The sequence below is a fragment of the Hyposmocoma kahamanoa genome, unplaced genomic scaffold (assembly GCF_003589595.1).
Source record: "Hyposmocoma kahamanoa isolate Upper Pololo Valley unplaced genomic scaffold, ASM358959v1 103, whole genome shotgun sequence".
Classification (NCBI taxonomy): Eukaryota; Metazoa; Arthropoda; class Insecta; order Lepidoptera; family Cosmopterigidae; genus Hyposmocoma; species Hyposmocoma kahamanoa.
The window spans coordinates 4,318,328-4,343,743 of NW_020653344.1; the positions used below are offsets into that span (position 1 = coordinate 4,318,328).

General features: G+C 36.9%; 1 protein-coding gene across 1 annotated transcript in view; it reads left to right on the top strand.

The window, feature by feature from the left end:
- LOC113238286 (RNA cytidine acetyltransferase) overlaps positions 1-20,690 on the top strand; it is a 32,014-nt gene extending 11,324 nt beyond the window's left edge. The window contains exons 10-19 of the mRNA XM_026475126.1: positions 1,906-2,051; positions 3,473-3,620; positions 5,199-5,341; positions 7,165-7,302; positions 9,215-9,411; positions 10,075-10,244; positions 10,761-10,923; positions 12,561-12,643; positions 14,170-14,309; positions 20,577-20,690. Of these exons, the coding sequence (XP_026330911.1) occupies positions 1,906-2,051; positions 3,473-3,620; positions 5,199-5,341; positions 7,165-7,302; positions 9,215-9,411; positions 10,075-10,244; positions 10,761-10,923; positions 12,561-12,643; positions 14,170-14,309; positions 20,577-20,679 (1,431 nt within the window). The 3' untranslated portion in view covers positions 20,680-20,690. The remainder of the gene's footprint in view (positions 1-1,905; positions 2,052-3,472; positions 3,621-5,198; positions 5,342-7,164; positions 7,303-9,214; positions 9,412-10,074; positions 10,245-10,760; positions 10,924-12,560; positions 12,644-14,169; positions 14,310-20,576) is intronic.
- Positions 20,691-25,416: the final 4,726 nt, after the last annotated feature.

The following is a 25,416-nucleotide window of genomic DNA, read 5'->3' on the forward strand; positions in this document are numbered from 1 at the left end:
AAAATAAGCCAATTGTTCAATTTTTGAAAAATAAGCCAATTGTTCAAGTACACATTTCAGAATAATTCAATATTTTAAACGAAGTTTATAACTCCATTTTAAGTTTAAGGAAAACGCAAATACACACATCAAAAAAAGTTTGCGATCAATAGCATAAGCTCCTATAATTCTTTAAATTTAACTTTATCAAGAAAAAATCTATGTTGTATGCTTTCTTTAAATAGGAATACCCTGTTTGAAATTAAAATATAAAACTATTTTTTATTATTTATTTTAAAAAATTGAGCCATTAATCATAATGTAATAGTGATAGAAATTTCATAGAAAGAAAAAGACTGTTTAATTAAACTTAAACAACAATTTATTATTAAAAGGTGTGAATTCAATATAAAATAACTCCTCCCCTGGCTCGAATACATGCGAAGATCCTCCTGGGCATGCTGAGGATCAAGTTATCCAGCATTTCCTGGGGTAACCTATCCCATTCTTCAATAGCGGCTTCCCTGAGCTCTGGAACTGTCTGGGGACGTGGCTCACGGTTCCATACTGCTCGTTTAAGAGCATCCCACGCGTGCTCTATTGGGTTTAAGTCGGGCGAGCCGGCAGGCCAGTCTAATCGTGTGATATCGTATTCTTGAAGAGCAGCATTGACTCGTTGAGCTCGATGTGCGGGCGCAATATCATCGACCAGTACAAATTGGTGCCCATGGTTTACTCGGAATGGTCTGACGATATCATCAATAGCAACTGCTTTGTACATGTCTGCTGTCATGAAGCCCCGATACGGGATCAAAGGCGTTCTAGCTCCAATCATAATGCCACCCCAAAAGGACACCGATTTTCCGCCTTGCTGAACTGTTCCAGTGGCAGTTCTTTGTCTTTCACGGTCGCCTGGTCTTCTCCAGACACGGACACGTCGGTTATCTGGATGAGTGCTGATTCGGGATTCGTCAACGAAGAGACAGTTTTGCCAAATGTTTTCGTCCTCACCTTCTTCATTTTGCCGAAGTCTAGCCCACTGCAATCTTCGTTGTTGACGTTGCCGGGAATTGAGCGGAGCTCGCCAAGACCTCCGTGCTCGTAATCCAGCCTGGTGCAAGCAATTGCGAACGGTCTGCGTGCTAACTTCAAGCCCAGAGGCGGCCCTGACTTCTGCTTTTATTTTAGTGGCGTTGATTGTTGGATCACGGGCTGCCAGCAATCTAATATAGCGCTTTTGGGCAGCTGTCAAAACAGTTGGGCGACCGCTGCGGGGTCGGTCAGCTAAATTCCCCATTCCGTGATACCTCTGCAACGTAGCCACGACACAGGATTGGGATATAGCAAGTCTGCGTGCTATTACTCTCGTGGTGTATCCTTCTTCCCTCAAAGTTACTATTCTAGCTCGTAAAACCTCTGATAATCCTCTTGGCATTTTTTCAATCACAACTTTCCGCGAAAAATATCTTGAATCGCTTATAATTGACTAAATCAGATTTCTGAATGAGCGTAAGCTAGGACTGAAAGCCTTTTTATATGAAAAAAACAATTGAACGGGGTCATTGTTTTATGTTCTAATTTATTTTTAAATAAAGAATCTAAAAAGAAGAAAAAATCATAATATAATCTACAGTAACAAAAAAGATTTCAGTTTTTCGAAGTGATCGCAAACTTTTTTTGATGTGTGTATGTGCCGTGATGTGGACATTGCGATGTGGATCATGTGTGACATTGGCACCACGAATCTGTTACCTAAAAATTTAGCATAATAGGTAAAATAATCTATTAGTGGGATTTTTTTTTCATAAGTCCCCATTGCGTAGCGGTTAATTTCATGTAGCATTTTTATATTACAAATCTCTTTTTGTTGAATTTTCCTGAAATCTTCATTAATAATCTACAACAAATGATTTTGCTTTTCTACAGAACAGTCCCAACGACATTCAGCTGCTCGCCGATGCGCCTGCGCATTGCCTCTTCGTCCTACTAGCGCCTACGCCACCGAACGCCACCAGCATGCCAGAGGTACTCTGCGTCGTTCAAATGTGTCTGGAGGGAAACATCTCTGAAAAGTTAGTGCTGAAACTCCTTATTGCTAATTCAATTTCCCTTCAATTTTGTCAATAAATGCTCAAATAGTCTGACGGAAGTAATTGGATTAATGTTCTTGTACTTCTGGGATTTAGTGGTAAATTATATAGATAGTAAATAGTGATGCAAAGGAAGTGTGAACGGAAACAGATGTGATAAATAAATCTTAGCAACAACGGAAGCGGAAATACAAATACTATAAAGATCTTCAATTGTAGTCCATTTCAATAGGGATGATTCCGGTGACGTTTGAAATTTGAAGTTTCTAGAGATGTAGTGATGTAAATTAACTGCCTCTGTGGCCGAACTAACTGTGGTTACCATGCCGGACTGCCACGCAGAGATCCCAGGTTCGATTCCCGGGCCGAGAGAAATATTCGTATGGCCTACATTCATTTCTCTCGTGACTTTGGGTGTAAATTGTGGTTGTCTATGTGTGTGTCGATGGCACCCGCCACACAGGGTTTCCCTAGAAACGGGCTATGTTGAGTGTGTGCGTTGTTATTAATAAAAAAAAATCAATTTGAATATCTTATCGAGGTAATTTGTAAAGAAGAGAGAATCGATTTACAGAAAATAATTTAAGAACTAATGAACAAAGTAATGATGTAAATATCTATGGATAAATATTTTATTTTACACATTAAGTAATTAGGGTAATTTATGTTGTGTCTATTCCTAAAAACTACACAACCAAACAAAAAGTCAACAATAAAGCTTAAAATCAACAGCAACGAAACGGAATTTGAACAATTACTCCAAAAAGATCACGCAAAGCTAAAAACAAAATAAAACCCGCTAACAATGTATGTAAATACCTTGTATTACGGTTAATACCGCACAACGCGAGTTATACAAAAGCCGACTCGATTTATTAATTCTATGGTGTAAATCTCCATGGATAAATAATCCGTTTTACGCATCAAGCAGTTGGGGTAATTTATTTTTATATTTATTATTTCATTTTCTGTCTACACAATATACCACAATTTTTACTTAAAATTACATGTACAACAAATATTGTTTGATTTTGGTACATTATAACAAATTTCCTATGTATTTTTGTATCCTGGTTGACAGATTATTTATAAATCGTATGCGTGCAACGTAAATATTAGAAGTGTTACAGAACTCATCCCTATTGAAATGGACTTTAACTAGTTTTAAACAGGACTTATTATTATCGGATGGCTTCATTCGAGGCCTCACTGAGTGTTTAGTTATGGCGCGTGTTTAATGTGATTTTTCATAAATTATGTCCCTTTTCACTTTCTTTTTATTTTAATTTTTCTTTTTTTATAATATTTATATGATACAAAAATTTTAAATATTTGATGTGTTAGTTTGATGTTAAAAGGTTACTTGCCTTGAGATTCACGTTTAATTCGTTAATAATCTGTAGATCAGTCCGCGATAGCCTAGGCCGTGGGCGTAAAGCTGCAGGAGACCTGATCCCCTGGAACATTTGCGAACAGTTCGGTGACAAGGACTTCCCTAAACTGGCCGGCGCTAGGATCGTAAGGATTGCCACACATCCTTCCTATCAGAGAGTAAGTAAGAAAAAGAAAATTTGCAACAAGCAATATTTTACATACATACGTATACTCACGGCGTTGTATTCAGTAATCTAAGCATTACTACGTTCCGGCTTAGAAAGGAGGGTGCTGGTGAAATTACAGGCGCATGGGACGCGTCAACTTGTGTCTCAAGGTGACGGGCGCAGTGGCAGTGTCCATAAAATCTTTGCGATTTAAAGATCTGCGTGGCACTGCAACTGTTATGAATAGGCGTGTCGCTTACCACCAGATGCACGACTTGTTCGTCCCGTCACTTGGTATTATAAAGAAATCTCATTGGGGTAGGCAGAAAGTATAGATCACCACTTTGCATGATCCTGACTAACCTGTTCACTTATATAATTTTTTTTTTCATACAAACCGTCTTATTCTTTTTACTACGCACTTTATATAGTTCGTTTCTATCCATTTTACTTGAAGGATAAACAAACAGGTCATTGACCCGACTGTAGATTGTTTAGCGATGGCCAAATGGTTGGAAAATTTAAGGGAATTGTTCGATTGCAGTACCACCTCGCTCTTCAGAGCGGCAGCCTTTAAAGCCAGGATTGCCATGATGTTTTCTAACCTCCGATAGGAGAGGAACCCCAAGAAGGAGATGGCCTATAGTATTGTCAACTACAAATGAATTTAATGATTCGACTCGTTTAATTGATTCTTTTGGAACAACAGTTAGAATGGATCGAGACGAACCATAGTTGAAGACAATGGAGATGATGTACCCCCTCGTGCCCTTGCACTTCCCTTGCATCCCTCTGTCCTCCGTTCTCCACCACAATAAGTGCTGTACAGTCCTGCCATGATTTTATTGTAAACTAGCTGTACCGAAACAACATTGAAATCACAGGCAAATTATTTAAGAATATTTTTTGTTACAAATGATGATTAACTTGCATTGTAATTATAATTATTAATGTCACGTACTTTAAAGATTAATGGAATATAATAATGTATAGTCTGTCTTGTTTGAAGATGGAGTAGAATGAACGTTCATTGCGCAAATGGGTTGCCCGCTTACAAACAGCTAGTGATAGCAGTCGATAAATATTCTATCGATTTTCGACTGAATGTTATATATTTATATTATATAAATTTAAATATTATATATTTAGTACTATTTTAAATAGGTAGTTCGAAATGTTGTTGTTGCCTGAAAATATTACCATATATTTAAAACCTGTGATTAGGAAACTCACACACTCTACATAGTCCCGCACTAGGGAAACCCTGTGTCGCGGGTGCCATGGACACCCCCATAGACATCGAGTATATAACCAGAAATAGAGATGAAATGCCATTTAATTTGTTTGTAAACTATTCTGCCAAATCATTACTGTGACAACTGCGCTCCGTAAATATAAAAAAACAGAAATTAATGTGTGTTAAATATGGTCTGTATATCGCACCTTTCATGTAACAAAGTCACATTTGCAAAATTGAAACTATTCATAAGTTTAAAGATTCTACGAACGAAATTAGTCACTTAGTAGCAATATAGAATAGAACATCAACATGAACATATTTTTTTAAATCATGTGTCATCCACCTTAGATGGGCTACGGGAAGCGCGCTCTGCAGCAGCTGGCGGCGTACTATTCGGGAGACATTCCCTGCCTGGACGAGGCTCACTCCGACGACGACGACCACCAACACAGTACAAAAGACACGCTGCAAACGGAGCACATTGCCCCTAGGTACGCTTATTGACATACATATCGACCCCTTCTACGTAAAGTATCGTATGTCGAAATTGCCAAGTTTACAGGGGAGCGTTTTAAAGTTCTGAATTCACTGAAATGAACATAACACGTGACTTTAGCATTTCTCAGTTTTATTCGGCAAAACTCGTCACTCACATAGAATGATCATCTAAGAAATTTAGGATTTTATAATACTCCGTCTAAGTACGAGCTTTGCCGAATAAAACTGAGAAATTATAGTCAAGTGTTGCTATTATACTCATTTCAGAGAATTCAGAACTTTAAAACGCTCCTCTGTAAACTTAACAATTTCGACATACGATACTTTACGTAGGAGGGGTCGATATGTTATATGATAGCATTGACCATAACTCAAGAGGGCTACTAATCTCCATACGAAAGCGTAACTCTTTAGTAGCAGTAGAACAACCGCCAAGCAGTAATGTCAGCATTACTGTGTTCCGGCTTTGAAGGGTACGGGTGCTGGTGAAATTACAGGTACATGGGAAGCTTTGAGTGGCACTGCGACTATTACCGACAGGCATGTAGTTTACCACCAGGCGCACGACATGTTCGTTCCAACACTTGATATTATAAAAAAAGAAAAAATTGTGAAAAAGGTCAAAATTCCCGTGTATTTAGGTGGCGCTGATCAATAGTCTAGCTGGGAAGTAGTTTATGTTATTTAAATGATCTCAGTACTGGGTACTAAATTACTGAACTCAAAAGTTCGTGGAATTACATCTATTTACCAAGTTTGCCACTCTTAGAGGTGGAATATTTTCTTCAAATTTAAATGGGACCACTACTGAGATGCCTTTTTTTTAAAAAAAAAGAATCATCAAAATCGGTTCACAAATACCGGATTTATCGCGAAACATACATACAAAAAAGTTCTTAATACGACGCAAGCACATAGAAAAATTCGTGAGGTCCGCTCATTGACTTACAAATAAATGGACGACGGGTCTAATACAAAACCACGAAAAAAATGTCCCAAATCAACCTATTCGAAATTTAAATTGTAATGTCATCGCAGTATCGCGCTGTCAGTAGAACAAATGAAGACTAAAGCGGAGTGTCGCGCTCTGTATACGATTTTAGCGCCTTACAAGTGCGGACACTTTTTAGCGCGGACCCGACGTCCATATAATTGTAAGTCAATGGGTCCGCTGGTTTATTCCGTGGCTTAGTTGGTATAGCGTCTGGCACGGAATCGGACGTTTAACTCGAATGTTCTGAATCGCTCGGAAAGCGCCCTTCGATTCGAGAACAATATCCAATCGAACGATTCGGTCAAAATATCGAAGAGTTCTGAATCGGGGTCCAGATACGGGAGGCCGATGTGTTTGCTGGCAAGAGGCATGTCCCTCAACTTAAGTTACAAGATAAGTGTTAGAAGGTCGTACATTTTGTAAAGTAGTGTGTATTTACCTTTTTTCTTTCTTTGTTTAGTTTTTAAGTATTATTTTGTATCTTGCATGTTGTATTTAAATTTAACATTATCTTTAAGTTTAAGTCTTGTGGAACGCTTTGGCTTAAGCTGTTCATAAGAATGTTTTTTTTAATACGTAAATAAATAAAAAAATTAAGTTTTTAGAAATTAGTTGGTTACTCAGTTACGAGTATGTTAGGCTTGACGCTTAATATTATACATTAAAGCTATTAACATTGATCACATCTTTGGACCAATCCCCCAAAGGAGGGTTTTAGACCATAGCCGACGACGCTGGGCCATTGTGGGTTGGGTTTGAAGAGTACAGCAGTTTCCTCGTGACGGTTAGTTAAATAAACAAAACGCTTATATACATTTACAGGTCGAAACCACCGACGTTACTTAAAAGATTGACGGAAGTGCGAGCAGAAAATTTAGATTATCTCGGTACCAGCTTCGGTCTTACTGAAGAACTGCTCAAGTTCTGGAAATCACAGAAATATATACCCGTTTACGTCAGGTAAGAGTAACAACTTCTTATTATTCTTTGATATTGGGGTGCCATGGACACACACATAGACAACCACAAATTACACCCAAACTCACGAGAGAAATAAATGGCCATACAAATATTTCCCCCGGCCCTGCCCGGGAATCGAACCTGCGACCTCTGCGTGGCAGTCCAACATGGTAACCGTTCGTCCACGGAGGCAGTTGTACGTTATGGTCGTGTGAATTATCTCACACAAAACCACGAAAATCTAGAAAAATAACTTATTTTGCAACTTTGGAGTGCAAAAATGATAATCACACTTGTAATATTATGGTGTTTCATATCATCTTTAAGTCTTATTGCTTTAATCAATTTTCAATTTTCTTTTCATTGTAATATTTTTTTTGTTACAAGAAACAAAAGTAAACATTATACTGCTGCGTTATGGTCGCTTCTTTTTTGGAGATCTAAGTAAACATCCCGAATTTTCCACGCTACTCGTAGTCGATAATTGTTCGTCGTCGTTCAGTTACTGACCGCTGGATCAAAACGTTGTAACTTGCAATAATTAGTAGAGATGTCACGAATATTCGGCTACTATTCGGTACTCGGCCTATTCGGCCACTTTTTTTAATATTCGGTAATCTGCCGAATGCTGGGACCATTCAGCCGAATACTGAATATCAAATAATGAGAAAAACACATATTCAAAATGCATCTTGTATTTTAATAACAACTTACTGCATTAATACTTTAAATCAATCAGTGGCAGGTTGTGATGAAGAAAACATTTTTTTCAGCATTGGTTGGTAACAAACGATTGTGATTTTCCTCATAGACAATTCCTGTTTCTGAAAATAACCTCTCACTATAAACACTACTGCCAGGAGACGATAGATGAATCTTAGCAAATTTTGACAGGCTGATACTGCTTTGCGTTTGCTGACCACCACTTGTAATCCGTCCGATCTAGTTTTCAAATAAAAATAAATTTTATGTGCAATAGAACTTTTCTCCACGTCTTCATCATTTTGTATATTATCTGTAGCGACTTCCAATTGTCATGTATTGATCCTATCGTTCTATAATTTTTCAACAAAAACAACCCACTCCCGTTATCTCCGCTCACAGCGCAATGAGGCAGGTCGTAACAGGTCGCGCGTGAAATGCACAGATCTTACGTCGAACATTCGGCACTCGCCCGAGAAAGTAGCTGCATATGCGGTATTCGGGATTCGGCCAAATCACTATTCGTGGCATCTCTAACAATTATTGAACTTTCAACGATATGCCAACAGAGTAAAATTTAAATTATATTAACAATCCGGAATTTGCTACTTTTTTAAATTAGAAAGTACGACCAATTATTATGAAGATTTCAAAGTGTTTAAACTTATGAATATGTGAGTTTTAGTGACAACAGTTTTGGTAATAATCGAGGCCGAAGGCAATTCCATTGTTTTTTCTCTCGTGAATATTATAAACTACCCGAGTACTTAAGAAGTCAGACAAACTATAGAATTTACACTACAAAAATTAAAGGAATTACTAATTGACAAATGTTATTATAATTGAAATGAATGATACATTGACAAAATTACGTAGTTATTTCATTTAACAATCAGCGTTATTGCGGACGTACCTAAGTGATTTCCCGAATCCCGAACAGGTCCAGGACCTAAAAAATATTGTCGTAAGGCAATCTCCATTTTCTGTCTATGTCCCTCGACGTTAGGTAAAAAAACTCCACCTATTCCGATCCCTGATTATTATACTTGTAATGGCAGCGACTAAGTACCATATCCGTACGGGGTACTTGCCAAATAGCACTTGTGTTATTATGACATTACATTAGGAATAAATAAATAAATTTAGAAGCAATCGTTCTCTCATTGAGCTACTGTCGCTCTATCTTACCATCACGTTTTTAATTCGGTAGTCAAAAACCCAACGAACTAACCGGCGAGCACTCGTGCATAATGCTCCGAGCTCTAGCCGACAGTGGTTGGCTGAGCGCCTACAGCGGCGACTTCCGACGTCGGTTTTCGCGACTTCTCGGTCGCGCTTTGAGGCGGCTGCCTTCTGCGCTGGCGCTGTCCACGTTGCTCAACGATCACGTCAACGTTCAAAAACCTCGTAAGTACTGATTTTGTGTCGTAGCGTTCAAATTAATCTATATTTTTTTTTTATATCAAATGACGGGACGAACACGTCGTGCGCCTGAAGGTAAGCTACACGCCTGCCCATAACAGTTGCAGTGTCACTCAGAGCTTTAAATAACCAAGATCGGAGGAGCACTACCACTGCGCCCTTCACCTAAGTTGATAAGTCCCATGTGCCTATAATTTCACCAGCACCCTTATCCTTCAAAACCGGAACACAGTAATACTGACATTACTACTTGGCGACAGAAATAGGTAAGGTTGACAGTACTTCCTTGGACGAATTCCTTTACAAGGAGCTGTACTGCCACTAAACATTGCCCAAATTGGTCATACCGGGGACCACCTCATCCAGTGCCCACATTACAAACCGTTGGGCAACTGTTACGGACAGGCGTGTCGCTTACCACCAGGCGCACGACTTGTTCGTCCCATCACTTGATATTATAAAAAAAAACAAAAATTCCTTTGATTTGACTGGACTCGAACCATCGTCTGTTTGCCAAACCGGGGCTACCGCTCTTACCAAGTACAGTACAGTTCTGAGGTACAGACGAAGTCTGCAGATTTTAAGAATTTTTCTATGTGCTTGTTGCATGTTTTTGTATAGGTAGTTGAAAGACGTTTTACCTTACAGCGCTGTCAAAAGACGTGATATCACAACTCCTGTCTCCCCACGACTTATCCCGCGTCGAGTCGTATTGCCGACAGCAAGCCGACTACCGCCTCATAACGGACCTGCTCACGCCAATCGCCGACCTTGTCTTTCACTCCACTATGCCAGCGAAGCTCGATGCTGTTCAACAGGTACGTTCTTCTCCCCAGTGCCCCTAAGATCTTTGCGATTTAAAGCTCTGAGTGGCACTGCAACTTACGAATAGGCGTGTCGCATACCACCAAGCGCACAACTTGTTCGTCCCGTAATTTCGTATTATAAAAAAAATTGACCTTTACTGAGATTGTGGAATAGCAAATTAATTTACTTCCATTTTTATGAATACGGATTTCCGCAAAGTAACGCCAGAAACTTTTAACAATTTAGAAAACTTCATTGGTCGAGTCGAAACCGAAACCATTGTGCCACCGAAATTGTACAGAAATGTCAACCTATTAACGTCTCTGTGATGATTTCGCATATCCTCAGATATGAGGGTATAATGCCACTACTTAACATTGCATGGTATCAATACCGATATTAATCAAAATTAGATGAAACCAATAGAACCTATTTAGAATAAATCCATTACCCAAATTCTCCACCAGCATCCCTTGTGTAGCGTCCACAAAGTAAACCGTTCGGTCACAATGAACTCTTGTCTTCAGGTGATATTATTAGCCATGGGTTTCCAAATGAAGGACGTAGATGACATAGCAGGTGAGCTGGGCTTACCCGGATCACAAATACTTGCCAAATTCTATGAAGCGTGTAAGAAGATCAATTTCGCCATCAATTCTATTCTCGAAGACACTGTAGCTAAGGAAATAGGTACGTACAACACTATTCTAACGTTTTTGACTTTCATCAATGTGAACTTTTGAGTAGGCAAAACGAAACACAATTACTAGAAATGATTACATAATAATCTATTTTATAACTAAAAAAGGGTCTGCAAATTATGTTTTTTAGCTTTGATTGCCTGTATCGAGTATATAACCAGAATTAGAAACGAAATCAGGACCATCCATGCCTGGCAGCTCATCAGCAAGGATTGGAATAGGTAGAGTTTTTTACTTTACCTTCGAGGAACATAGACAGAAAATGGAGACCGGCTTACGACAATGTTTTTAAGGAGCTGGACCAGTTCGGGATTCGGGAAATCACTTCAGTACATTAAAAATTGATGTAATTGGGGACAGGCAGGTACACTATATTTATCTTAACTTTGCGACGCACAGTGGGTCGGATATGCGATATAGCGGACATTGGATTTTTTTTTTCACGACACCTAAAAAATGCCAATCGAGAGATTCTATTGTCCAAATTAAATATTGTCGTATCACATTTGCCATAAATCTAATAGTTTAGTAGGGAAAAAAAATGTGTAGTATTTATACGAGACCATACCTGTAGTGCCCCATCGTTACAAAGTCTTAGTCGATCCAGTCTTGGAATCACTACAGACGTTTGCACTGAAATCATAAATTAGAAAGCTGAAATAGTACAGCGCCAACAGCTGACCAAAATATCTAATTACAACAAACGGAATTTCATCGGTAATTATGTAATTTTTCAATTTTCGTCTATTATAGCAAAGCCCAAGTTAAACTGGTCGATATGAAGTGAAACAATCGACGACACCCTTCAATTGTTTCTAATTCGGACTGGCCAATCGGAGCGCAGTTGTTACCGTAATGATTTGGTAGAATAGTTTTCAAACAAATTAAATGACATTTCGTCTTTATTTCTGGTTATATACTCGATGATTGCCGGTGTAAGAGTAATAACGTACGAGGTTTTCAAATTCAGCGGAACGTTATGTAAAGGATATGTAGCAAAGTACAATATACAAAAGAAGTAAGCCATACAAATATTTCTCCCGGCCCGGAAATCGAACCCGAGATTTTTGCGTGGCAAACCAGCATGGTAACCGTTGAGCCACGGAGACAGTTAAATATAAATAAAATAAAAATACATATTATTTATACATAATTTTCATACAGTGTTATACTATATTATTGTAGCAGGGAGATTAAAAAAAAAGTAAGAAAGTTTATAAATAGAAAATTTCCTCGAGAGCCGTAACCTGGAGCATCGTGCCCAGAAGGCTGGCACCATTTCCCCTATGAATTGCTAAACTTATTCTTTGGCCGAAATAACTGCCAACCTTGTGGTCACCGGAGGCTTCTACGAGGCAATCCGACAGCGCGTTCGCTAGAAGTTTCGCCAGTGGCCCTTAGGAACCCTTTCAACCGCAAAAGGCACAAAGGCATAAATAAAAGTTAAATATAATATACTCCCTGTTAGTGTGACAGTCTGTACAGTCAATGCAATATATCTAGTCTTTGACCTAAAATTCCGATTGAGTGGTAGAGAATGCCTAATGGCATAAGTCCGTCATTTGTACTATTTTGTGTGCAATAAAGTTTAAATAAATACAAATAAAACTGTGCTTAACACTTCAGGTATAGAAGACAAATCATCTGAAGTGAACACAGATGGTCCAGTAAAGCAGAGTCTACAAGACGAACTCTCGAAGGCCGCCAAGGTAATAATTATGTTAAGCATCGTGGGAAGCATAATAATAATAATAATAATAGTACATTGTGTACTTAGGGCGGTAAATAAGGATTTACGAGACTATTAGAAGCCCGAAGTCGAAGACAGGGCTTTCGGAGTCGAGGTTCGTAATTCCCTTACCATCCGTGAAACATATAATATTTTTCATCACATTTGCGAGTAAAAGGTATGATTGCAAGCAGGCGAACTTGGATATAATGCCCCAAATAAAACCCTCGGCCTTTTTTCTTCTCAGCCATAGTACTGTAATAAGCCAGCATGCAAAGATATTTTTTACGTGCAAGTGTGATGAAAATTATTTTTCTGTGGAACATTGTTTTCATTGTTAGCCTATGACGCTGAAAGCAAAAGGAGGGTGGTGTTTTGACGAGTATGTTTGTATATTACCACCTGCAACCAAACTATTTTCTCAGCTTACCGCTATGATCACCGTATAAATAATTTAAATTAAAAATAAATACAACTTGAACGAGCTACAACATTCAGTCGTGCATCTCCCTCGAACTTATACTAATAGAAGTGAAAGATAACTAATTGTCCCGTTCACACCTTGGCTATTGAACTAAAGCCAGACCTGCTTGACAGGAGTAGACACCTCGTGAATGCTCGTCCAAGTAAGTATTGCCCACTTTACCTATTTCAATCGCCAAGCGGTAATGTAACCGCTGTGACTTTTCAACATATGTCTCAAGGTGACAGGTGCAGCGGCAGTGCCCCTCAGACCTTTGCGATTTAAAGCTTTGGGCGGCACTGCAACTGTTATGGTTAGACATTACTTGTTCATCCGATCACTTGGTATTCTTTAAAAAAAAAGGCAGCTGAACTACTAAGACCGCCTCGCGTCTTTGGATCAGAAAAGCACAATAACTACTATCTGAAACCAATCAGATAGCCATTCTTTTACCTCGGTTACTGAAACTGAACAAAACTGAAAAATTCCTTCCCAGTCGGATACTGGATTTGAACCAGCGCTTTCGGTATACTGTGCCTGACGCTCTCCCAACCAAGCTACGAAACGAACCATCTTTGTTTTAGGTTTTTAACGGCTTTTTTGAACGAGTAATTCAGAAAAAAAATTTAATATCATGATGGTAGAACATTGTTATATTTAATAAATTTAATATTGAAAAATGTTTATGAAAATATAATAAAAAAATATATTAAACCGGCAAACACGTGATGCGGGACGCTACGTGTGCCGACACACTTGCCCCATCCCATCTCCAGCACACCAGCAAGAGGGCTGGCGGAAAGAATAAAGAGTAATAAGTGTCAGGACCTCGTCTCCGACCCTTTGGAGTCTGTACAAAATTTTACCCAAAAAATTAAAAGACTGGGAAATCCAAGAGCCGGCAGCTACTTTACCCAACGCATTACCATGATCATACAAAGGCATAACGCTGCCAGCATCGTGGGCACCTTGCCGCGGGGACTCAATTTTATTCATATAGCTTAATCCTAGTTTTAGTTCCTAACCCGCAAACTGACTTCCAGGAACTAGAGCGCAAGCAACGTAAAGAACTATCCAAACTGATGGGCGAAGACTTGGCGCAGTACCGCATCAAAGGAAGCGACCTGGACTGGGGACAAGCCCTCACTGGCTCAAAGCAGAAGACCTTAGTTTCCGTTAAAAGGTATTTTGTATTTAATGCCACTGGCAACTCATTATACATGTTTATTTCTAAAATAACCTTGCTTACAGCATAAACAATTTTTTTCTAAGTGTTCAGTCATTGTATTAATAATTATAACAAACTAGTGGAGTAATTAAATAGTAGTTCATGTGACTGTTACATAATGAAAGGCTTTAAAAGACGAGCGTGATTTTATAAAAACATCACACGTGTATTTCAATGCCTAATTATGTACAGTTATATACACTGCTTTATCTACACACATATTATAAGCTCTCTATGAAGTGTTCAGGAACCGCATGTTACGACTGGCGAAATGGCGGCAAATAAAAACTTTTCTCGCTCATCTAACGCAACCGTAGTTTTTATTTAATTCATAGACAAACTAGAATCGGCCACAACTATCACATCGTTCGATATCAAGTAACGTGTGAAATTTGTCAAAATTGTTTGCTATTGACGTTTCATTTTGAATTAAACTTAATCTCGACTGATATTAGAATTGAGGTCGAATGAAATTGTTTTGTTTTTCAGAGATGTTCGAAATTTGAATGTCGAAATGTAAAATCGAATTCGATGTTATGTTATAAGAAATTTGTTTTAACAAAACAGTTTATCTTTATGCTGGTCGTAATTTGCGGTTTTTAAACACATCATAGAGTGTTAATGATGTGTGTAGATAAAAATAATAATAATTTAAATCATAATTAAATTTATTCATTCAAAAACTAAAAATAATTAAATATCGTGCTGGTGAAACATCCTGGCATCCAACAAAACTTAATTACAACATAAACTTTTTTTTTCCATGACTTACACGAAACATAATAAGTTTACCAATAATAAACTTTTAAGTTTTTGTTATACTTCTATCCTAATACGTTTTAGGTCTGTATTTGTTAGTAAGTTCAAACGTGAAAGCGTCCTCCTCGACGACCGCCAGCCCCTCCCCTGCGTTTTGCATTAGGCTGGTATGTTACCGGACAATGCACTGTGATTCCCCCATAGGCCATAAATCAAAAAAAATCATTGGCTTATCCCGGTTAGATCAACTCACTAAGTTAGTAACTAGTTAACAAGCTTCCAAAAACTATAAATATCAATGTAATTAGGTCACGTTATCATTCACTTTTGTGCATCGGAAGTGAGCGCATCGCGAGACTAATTATCACCACGTGTGAGTCATCGAAACTTAATCACTTTGTTTTTGAGTGTCACTATTCCAAATCAAGTGTTTACGTGTTGTGAAAGCATGGAGATCCAAGAGCATGGTATGTACTTTATTATCAATTTTTTTTAATTTTTTTTATGCATACTTTTTTTTATATAATTTTTTTATTGAAGGCAGTTTTTTGGTGAAAATTTTTGGCATAACTTAATTTCCTTTAGACCTACAACTTTTGGCTGCGCTGAGCTGCACCTGAGGTATATGGTTTTTGAATAAGGAGTATGTCCTTATTAAGAGCTATAAGTTTCATTTGCATCTTGCTGCCTCTTCTTGGCTTAAAGGGGTGTCAAAGTATGCATGTCCATAGTATTGAATTTTTAATTTTTTTTTAAGTTCAGCTTTCATATTGTTTTAGGTACATTTTTCAAATGTTCTGTATCGAGGATGACAATTTTTGATATTTGGCACTCTAAAGTGGGTAATCCAAATGAAAAAATGCAACACGTCCTGAGCACTTTGACCGAAACATCATCCCTTTCTGACGACATCGAAAATATTTATTTAGAGACTTTAAGCCTTAAAATTAAGAATATTTGTAAACGAATTTCCCACTACTGGGCAAAGTCGAATCGTACTAGATCTAAATTCTTAGAAAAATATTCAGATTGGCTGCATGTCGTTGAAAATATTGATGTACAGCGAACTGAGTTACGTGTATCTCAGAGCTTTGACGAAGTTAAACCATCAACTTCTTCATCGCATGGCCGTCCGAGAATTAACTTTGACGACACCAGTAAACGTACAAAAAGGAGAAGATTGGCTAGTTTGTCTAACCAAGACCCTTCTCTTGTACAGTCATTGCTCAATGCGTCCGATAGCTTGTCTTGTCCTGAAATCGATTCTAGCGAAGTTTTATCGCTCATTGTTGAAGCTCAGTTAACTCGACATCAATATATATTAGTAAAGAAATTTATAGACAATAAGTTTTCAAAAACCATTTTCCCATCTTACCAAAGTGTCGTGGAATCTAAAAAACACTGTTATCCTTCAGATATTACTGTTACAGAATCATCCGCCGAAGTCGAACTTCAAAGTTTATTAGATCATACTGCCAATCGGATTCTCAAGTCTCAAAAAGATGTTTTGGATAGTGTACCTAATGAGTCTCTAGATAAGATATCTTTGATAGGGAAATGGGGTTTCGATGGCAGTACAGGGCATTCAGAATATAAACAGTGTTTTTCTGACTCCACTCTTGAAGACAGTAGCCTGTTTGTTACTTCGTATGTGCCACTTCAGCTTGTTTTGACAACAGATAACAAAGAAAATTCAGTAGTTTTGTGGAAAAATCCTCGTCCTTCATCAACTCGATACTGTCGTCCTATACGCCTCCGATATTTGAAGGAATCGACTGCAGTGTCAGTTGAGGAAGAAGCTCATTTTAAAGATAAAATAAGGAACTTGCAGCCTACTGTTTTCAAGGAAGAAGATCGCGAATATCGCATTACTCATTGTTTGCAACTTACTATGGTAGATGGTAAAGTGTGTAATGCACTTAGTGGTGTTTCTTCATCAAAATGTTTTATTTGTAACGCCTTGCCCAGTGAAATGAACAAAATTGACGAATGTTTAAATAAGGAAGTCGATGAGAGTAAATATGAATTTGGTTTATCACCTCTTCACGCGTTAATACGTTTTTTTGAATATTTTGTTCATGTCGCGTACAATTTAGATGTTAGGAAATGGCAAGCTAGGTCCGCTAATGACAAAATGCTTGTTGCTGCAAAAAAATCATATGTTCAGACTCAATTTAGAGAAAGATTAGGGCTTATAGTGGATAAGCCTAAAAGTGGCGGAAGCGGAACATCAAACGATGGTAATACAGCCAGGCGGTTTTTCTCGAATTCAGAAATTTCCGCTGAAATTACTGGGATCAAGAAGGATCTCCTAGATCGTTGCTGGATCATCCTTCAATGTTTAAATTCGGGATATAATATTAATAAGACGAACTTCGAAGAGTTCGCTTTAGAGACGGCTCGGCAGTTAGTTGCCGAGTATCCGTGGTATAACATGCCTGCTTCCGTTCACAAAGTTCTAATTCATGGTGCTAATGTTATAGATTACGGTTTGTTGTCAATCGGAGAGTTGTCTGAAGAAGCAGCTGAAGCGACTAACAAATACATCAAGTCTTTTAGAAAAAATCATACGCGTAAAATGAGTCGCATTGTGACCAACACAGATTTAGTAAATAGGCTGCTTCTTCATTCAGATCCCTTCATAACAGGTCTACGAAAGTTACCTGTTAAAAAAAAAGGTGTACTGTCAAAAGCTGTATTAGACTTGTTATGTATTTAAAGTTAATATTGTTGAGATTTAATGTATTTTGGTATAATTTGTGTTTTGTTTGTATTTTGTAAAATGAACTTTTTTATGTATTTTTATTGTTTTAATTTATTCATTTGTGGTTATTGTTAATACAAATAATCATTATTTACACAGTTTTACCATTAAAAGTCGCAGTATAAAATGTTTTAGATACATCGTCTAAAAACAAAATTACTGCGAGACATTTTTACACCTAAATATTGTCAAATATTTTTTAAAATGTATAATTTTATTAATTTACGTTTACCTAATCATATTTTAACGTAATAAAATAAAAAAATAATAATAATTTCGGAGTTACGTATTTATGACCGCCTTAGTATGGAGCGTGAATCACCGTGCAATGTTATCACCGTAGAACGATCTATTTATCTATATCTATTAACTGCCTCCGTGGCCGAACGGTTACCATGCCGGACTGACACGCAGAGGTCCTGGGTTCGATTCCCGGGCCGGGAGAAATATTTGTATGGCCTACATTTATTTCTCTCGTGAGTTTGGGTGTAATTTGTGTTTGTCTATGTATGTGTCCATGGCACCCGCGACACAGGGTTTCCCTAGTGCGGGGCTATGTTGAGTGTGTGCGTTGTTATTATTATTATTATTATTATTATTTAAATATTTATATTTTTATACAAATGTAAAATCTGAAAAGTTACGGATTAAGTGTTGTTGTTTATGATGTTAGTAATATCGACCCCTCCTACGTAAAGTATCGAAATTGCCAAGTTTACAGGGGAACGTTTTATAATTCTGAATTCACTGAAATGAGCAAAACACGTGACTTTATTATTTCTGTTTTATTCGGCAAAGCTAGTTACTCACATAAAGTATTATAAAATCCTAGATATCGGTTAGATGATCTATTAGATGATCACTCTATGCTTAAACTTGGCAATTTCGACATACGATACTTTACGTAGGAGGGGTCGATATAGTCCTGCAAGGTTACAATTTTAGAAGTAACGCGGTATATCATCTCGTCAGTCTCATCTAGGAAGGGGTTTAGGCGATAGTTCTCCACGTTGTCCAATATTTGTAAACTTTCTTGAGTGTGCAGATTTCTTTACAGTATTTTCCTTTACCGTTATGGATAGGTATTGCTACAAAAGATTCACAAATGCACGTAACTTGGGTAATTAAAATCGTAGGCATATACCTCAAAGGGATCTGAACCGTCGACTTCTCAATTGGGAAATAACTGTTCTCCTACTATTCTTCGTTTTTATTACAGCCAAGGAAAATATCGTCAGCCTAAATGACAAATGGCATGTACAAATGACACTGGTTGCGCTGAATATAGTATTTGAATATGAACACAAAGGTCGAACACGCAGAAAAATTTTCGTCGACCCGGTGGGGCTTGGGCCCACGTCCATGCTGCACCGTAGCATTGCTCTGCCCATCTGAGCCACGGGTCCAGTTACCCAGTAGTCGAAATTCTCCTATATGTTTTTCTTATAGATCTTTGTACTGGTTTTTCGGCACTCGTCGCCATTAATGACATCTAGTGAGAGATTTTTGAATAACCTTCTCACTGTGTTCGATTTTTGTGTTCATAATCATAACAAAACCTCGCGACATTTTGATACTTTCATCTTTTAATCGTATTAGCAATGATTTGATTGGATCAACATTTACTTCCTTATTCCATCCCTTTCCCGCACATACCTTACTTGCACGAAAGAACGAGACAACGTCACCCAACTGGTGACCCCTACCGAAAGAAGAAAACTCTCGCTTACGCCAAGTTGAATTCTCGCCGACGAATGCAATAACCTTGCGTGCAACCGCCTCCGCAAATTATTGTTAAAACTGTAATGAAACCATATTAAACCGAAAACTATGGTGAACGAAGAATGGCTATGGGCGAAGCCAGTTATAGAGATCACTCAACTCACGGGCAGAAATGCCACGCGGCTGGTTGCATTTTAAAGGTATTGTGCTCCCAGCTTACCTACTCTTATTTGTTCCAATCAACCATATTTATTTATTCATATAGTCCACAAATTAAAGGAAGGCATCGGCTGCATTCCCCGCATTTTGGCCGGTTTGGACTACCCGCAACTTAATTCGCGCCATCAGACACGATTACATGTTATTTATTACTTTATAAAAAGTTTCCGTTTAATGTTTGGAAGCTCTGTTTTTTATAATGTAAGTTTTTCAAATACATGAAGTATGTAAAGATCGAAATTTTTAATTAAATGAAATATTTATATTTTTACATACTTCATCATAATTGTGAATACTATGCTTTACTTATAATAATAATAATAATAATAACGCACACACTTGACATAGCCCCGCACTAGGGAAACCCTGTGTCGCGGGTGCCATGTACACACAAATAGACAATTACAAATTACACCCAAACTCACGAGACAAATAAATGTAGGTCATACAAATATTTCTCCCGTCCCGGGAATCGAACCTGGGACCTCTGCATGGCAGTCCGGCATGATAACCGTTCGGCCACGGAGTCAGTTAATAAATATATAAAATGATTGAATGAAATGGTGCCTGATAAAAGACGAAATTTCCTTCCGTCTAATGAAAACGAAGTATAGGGGCTATTATCGCTCACATTCAACGTAAATAATATTATTGAAAAATTCCTAAATGGACATTTTTGGTTAGAAGAAACAGGAAGAGCCGAATTTACGCCGCTGAATATTGTGGCACTAGGTTTATTGTATCCGTGACTTTTTCAGCGGAGAGAAACGTCTCGGCGACGACACCAAGGAGATCGACGATCTGATTGAGGCTAATCCCAACAAGAAGAAGAAAAAGAAACATCAAAGACATAAATCATGAAACTGTTAATTTTCAATAAAAATTTGAAAAATTATTCACGTGTTTCGTTGAAAAATTTATCAACCTCTTTCCGCTTTTGTAAAAATATAAAAGAATTTATCGTCTAACGACGTCTATCATCAGAGCAGTAGCACTCCTTGTGAAAGAGTTCGTCCAGGGAAGTACTCCACCTTACCTATTTCTGCAGTACAGTCACAGGTCCAAAAATGAAGTTGGCGTAGTGTTGATTCGAGGTATCGGTTTGTCAATTTTGTCAGCGTGTATCAAGACAATTTTTTTCTTTTTTTTTTATAATATCAAGTGACGGGATGAACAAGTCGTGCGCCTGATGGTAAGCTACACGCCAGTCCATAACAGGTGCAGTGCCTCAGAGATTTAAATTGCAAAAATCTGAGGGGCATTGCCACTGCGCCCGTCACCCTGAGACATTAGTTGGCAAGTCCCATGTGCCTGCACTTCGCCAGCACGCTTACCCTTCGAAACCGGAACACCGCAATGCTGACAGTGCTTGGCGGCAGAAATAGGTAAGGTGGCAGTACTACCCTGGACGAGCTCTTTCACAACTCATTGTAGATCTCAATCTACTGTGAATGTTCGCAAGGAATTGTAAAATTCCTGTTCACACTGCAAAATATCTCGAACAGAAAACCGACAAGCAGGCTATTTTTGACATGAAAAAGAAAACAACGTGTTCAATAATAATTTCTATAATTATTGTAATATAAAAAAGTGTTGGTAGTTATTCAACCCTTGGAATAGACAATAGATATTTCCTCTTAAACATAACAAATATGAGGAGTTATGGGGGTCACCGTCGCAGGCGCCGACCGCGGCGCTCGTATAAAAATATTCTTTTTTTAACCCGACCCAGCTCGCGGCCGCTACCCAACGGAAGCCTCCATAAGACGTACATACTTCTATACTTTACCATTTTATTACAATATAATGTGATCTAAGAAAAATAATATTTTCGTCTAACGCCAGCGGCGTCTGGTAAACAATTTTATACTATAATTTGTTTGTCCCTTATTTTAAACACGCGCTACTCATTATAAAAGAATAACCCATCGGCGTGAGCCGCTAAATATTATACAGCGAAGGCCCGACGTTTACTTGCGACAATTATATGCAACTGACAAACTAATTCAGTTTTTATTTTTTACTGCGGCTACTTCGAGACTATTTAGTCGCATATTCAATTGTCGCAATCAGCTTTGCATCGATGAATTTGTCCTGAATCTTTTCGGGATTTATTCTTTGAACAAATGATGGTTTATTCCAATTACAAAGAACAAATTCATAGTGCTAGCTCTGCACATTTCTCTAGTCTGATACATCATATACACCCCAGTTAGTTAAACGCTAGTATATCAAGATAAAACATACACTACAAAACATAATTTAGAATATCATTAACTTGTTATCATTAGTTAAAAACGTTAATTAAAAATTTCGTTTAGTTTTATACACTATTCCTCACTGAATTCACAGGATACTTTTGAGAATAAATCACAAAATTCTGTCAATAATAATTGACACTTGGACATAATGACGTCCATTGCGCCTATATATAATTACTAAATAATATAGGAAATGCAATTATTTTTCCGGATTTAAATCGCGTATATTTGTTTTTTCAAACAAACCGACGTTTCGGTTTGTTTGAAGAAAACAAATATACGCGATTTAAATCCGGAAAAATAGTTTCATTTCCTATGTGTAACAATCGCGAAAACCAAAGAACTCGATACTAAATAATACTTGACCACCGATCAGAAAACACTAAGCTTTGGAAAGTTCGCAATATGCAAACAATTTAAATGAACATCATGTTAGGTCAAATAATGACTAATTAGCAGCGAACCTCTTCATCTTCAACCGATTGTAAGGATTAGTGGGAAATGATGTGATCGAAAAACGAGAGTCTAACCTCTTAATAGTTTTTTACAGCTCGGCACTTGTCATCACTCTTACGAATTTATAACTTTGATGCGCTTGTTATCGATTATTTACAGCTTGGCGGCATATAAGCATCATTACTAACAAAAATATTTTTGCCAGCCGTCGGCCATATTTTATCAGTTTAGGCATTGACCTAGTTTAGGTAATTACTTAATACATACGCAAAATAGGCGCTTTGTCGTCGAGTTGTGGACACCAGCCCGTTGCATCAAGTACCAAGTACTTAATACATCACCGTTGCAAATTTTTGTTAATTGTTAGATATATAATAGATCCACCGAAATTGTATTTAATGTTTTACATTTCACTGAATGTTTCAAATTGTGAAATGTCATTTCACTGAATGTTTCAAGTCGTGAAATGCCATTTCACTGAATATTTCACTCGTGAAATGTCATTTCATTGAATATATCCGATGAAAAGGTTTTTGGATAATGTTTTTAACACCTATCCATCTATCTTTGTTCACTGGTATAGATTTAGAATACTATTCTGTCAAAAGTATCCTGTTTAAAAGACTTTAGTTTGGCTAAGCGAGACATAGGCATTAGAACTGTATAAAAAATAACACAACTGTGAGAATAATATCTTGAAAATCTATATTTTAAGTTTAGTCTAGCCAAATGAAGGCATAAATGGCGTGTATAGCATATATATATAAATATATATATATACACACGCTTAAGAGTGTGTATATATATGTGCAGCAAAAATCATTTTTTGTAACTGTATAAATGCACTACAGTATTTGTAGTAAAAAAAAACAATAGGTCTTTATTCAGTTGCGATTGAAGTCAAAATATTAATCTCACATAACGTATCTAGACACGACGTACGCAACACGATACGCACTACAAATAAGTACATACAGTAATTGAGAAGGAATTGCACTTAGGAAAGGATTTGCGACTCTTGGCACTTTATCTTATGCTAATAATTTTTCACAAAACGGTCTCTTTGAACAAAACACATTTCTTTAACAAACTTAAACTGATTTTAAGAATCAAAATAATGATAACTCAAGTCTGGTATAATAGTAACGACGCTGAAACTGTAAAGTCAATGTTAAAAGAAACAACTCAACTAAAATATATGGAAATAACAGTTAAGTCACTAATTATTTCAAGACAGTTTCACCTGATGGTGTTAATTGATTGAATTTTTTACCGCATATATCAAGTTTCAGAGTATTTACAAATATACCCAGGATACAAGTGTTATTGACGTTGAAAATACCTTCATTACAACAAATACTTACAAAATTTCTTTAATCTCGCAATACTGAATGACCAGAATTCCAAAGAAAAATTATTTATATAACTTTTTTATTTGTATAAGAAGCTTCTGCGCACAGGTAATTCTTGTTAAAAAAATCAGTGTCACAAAATTATTTTGATCACATTTGAATATATATATAAGAATGTAGATAGAATAGAAGAAGAATAGAAACCAGTCAATATACATTTAATCATATAAAATTACCATATATCATTGCACCAAAATAAATAATTTTAAGGAAACATTCGACACTCATTAAAAATGCTACAACAAAATACAAAGTGGAAGTATATTAATTAATATAAGTTAATATTCTTTCTACTTTATATACTCCACGTGCGTTAATATTTAAAATATATATATATGTAATAAGAATGTCTAGAATTTGAACTTAGTGTACGTACATTGTGAGAAGCAGTGTACAGCTCGAAAATTGGGACGTAGCCTATTGGCTTTTTCTCGTTTCATCGCCTTTCTTTCACCACCTTTGTATGAAAAGGGTTTTTACTCTCAACCGAACATATTATTACAGTCTATTGCTCTGATTTATCTGTAACTAAGAAGCTTCATTAACTCTATTCATAGTACAGGTGGTGAATGATCGTGTATCAAACGAGAATAAGTCTCTTATAATAGTGGGTGTACCATCCAATAGTATACCAAAAACACAAAAGCAAATTCACTATGCCTTATTGCCACACTTAATTTTATTGCTACGACATTTAACTGCTCTACGTATATTATTAATATAATTGTAAATATAATCAATATAATCAGTTACAACATCCAATAAAACAAAATATCGTTAAACATTATTGCATTAAGTTAAACTATTTAATTTAGGGGTTTTCAGTTGAAACATATTGTATAACTCCATACATGTAAGTGCAGTTTACATACAGTGCTGTAATTGGTGAAATACTGACGCGAAGATAACGATTCGCTGATTTATTGTTGTTGAAAAATAATGTCCGTCTCTCAGTACAAGAGATCACATCGAAACAAATGACATGAAATATCTCACTAAGGCACAATTGAAATTTCCAATTTGAACTTTCTTTAACTCTAACATAAACAAATTCAATCCCCTCCTTATTGCAGCGGGTTATTTAATATAAATCGGGTATTTAGAAATCGCACTAGCTTGTTACCTACTACAGCTAAAGGTATACAAACACCGAGAAAATTATTAGCAATTTAGAAAAATCTGTACTAACTTGGCAAGCGACTGTAACGCCCGTACTATAAAAAACTGCAAAAATATTAAAAATATGCATTTATATTAACTAGTTACTATATTTGAATTATGTTATATATTTTTTTTAGAATTGGTATTGAATTTTAGAATACATGTTCATTGTCTTAATTGTAGGTTGATAGTGGCCTTGCTAATTCTATAAGGGCAGTTTGTATTTTGCTTCACTATTCTATATTTAGATAAATTTCACGTAAAATAAATTTAAAAAAAAATTAATTGTGTATATTTATTTAACAAAC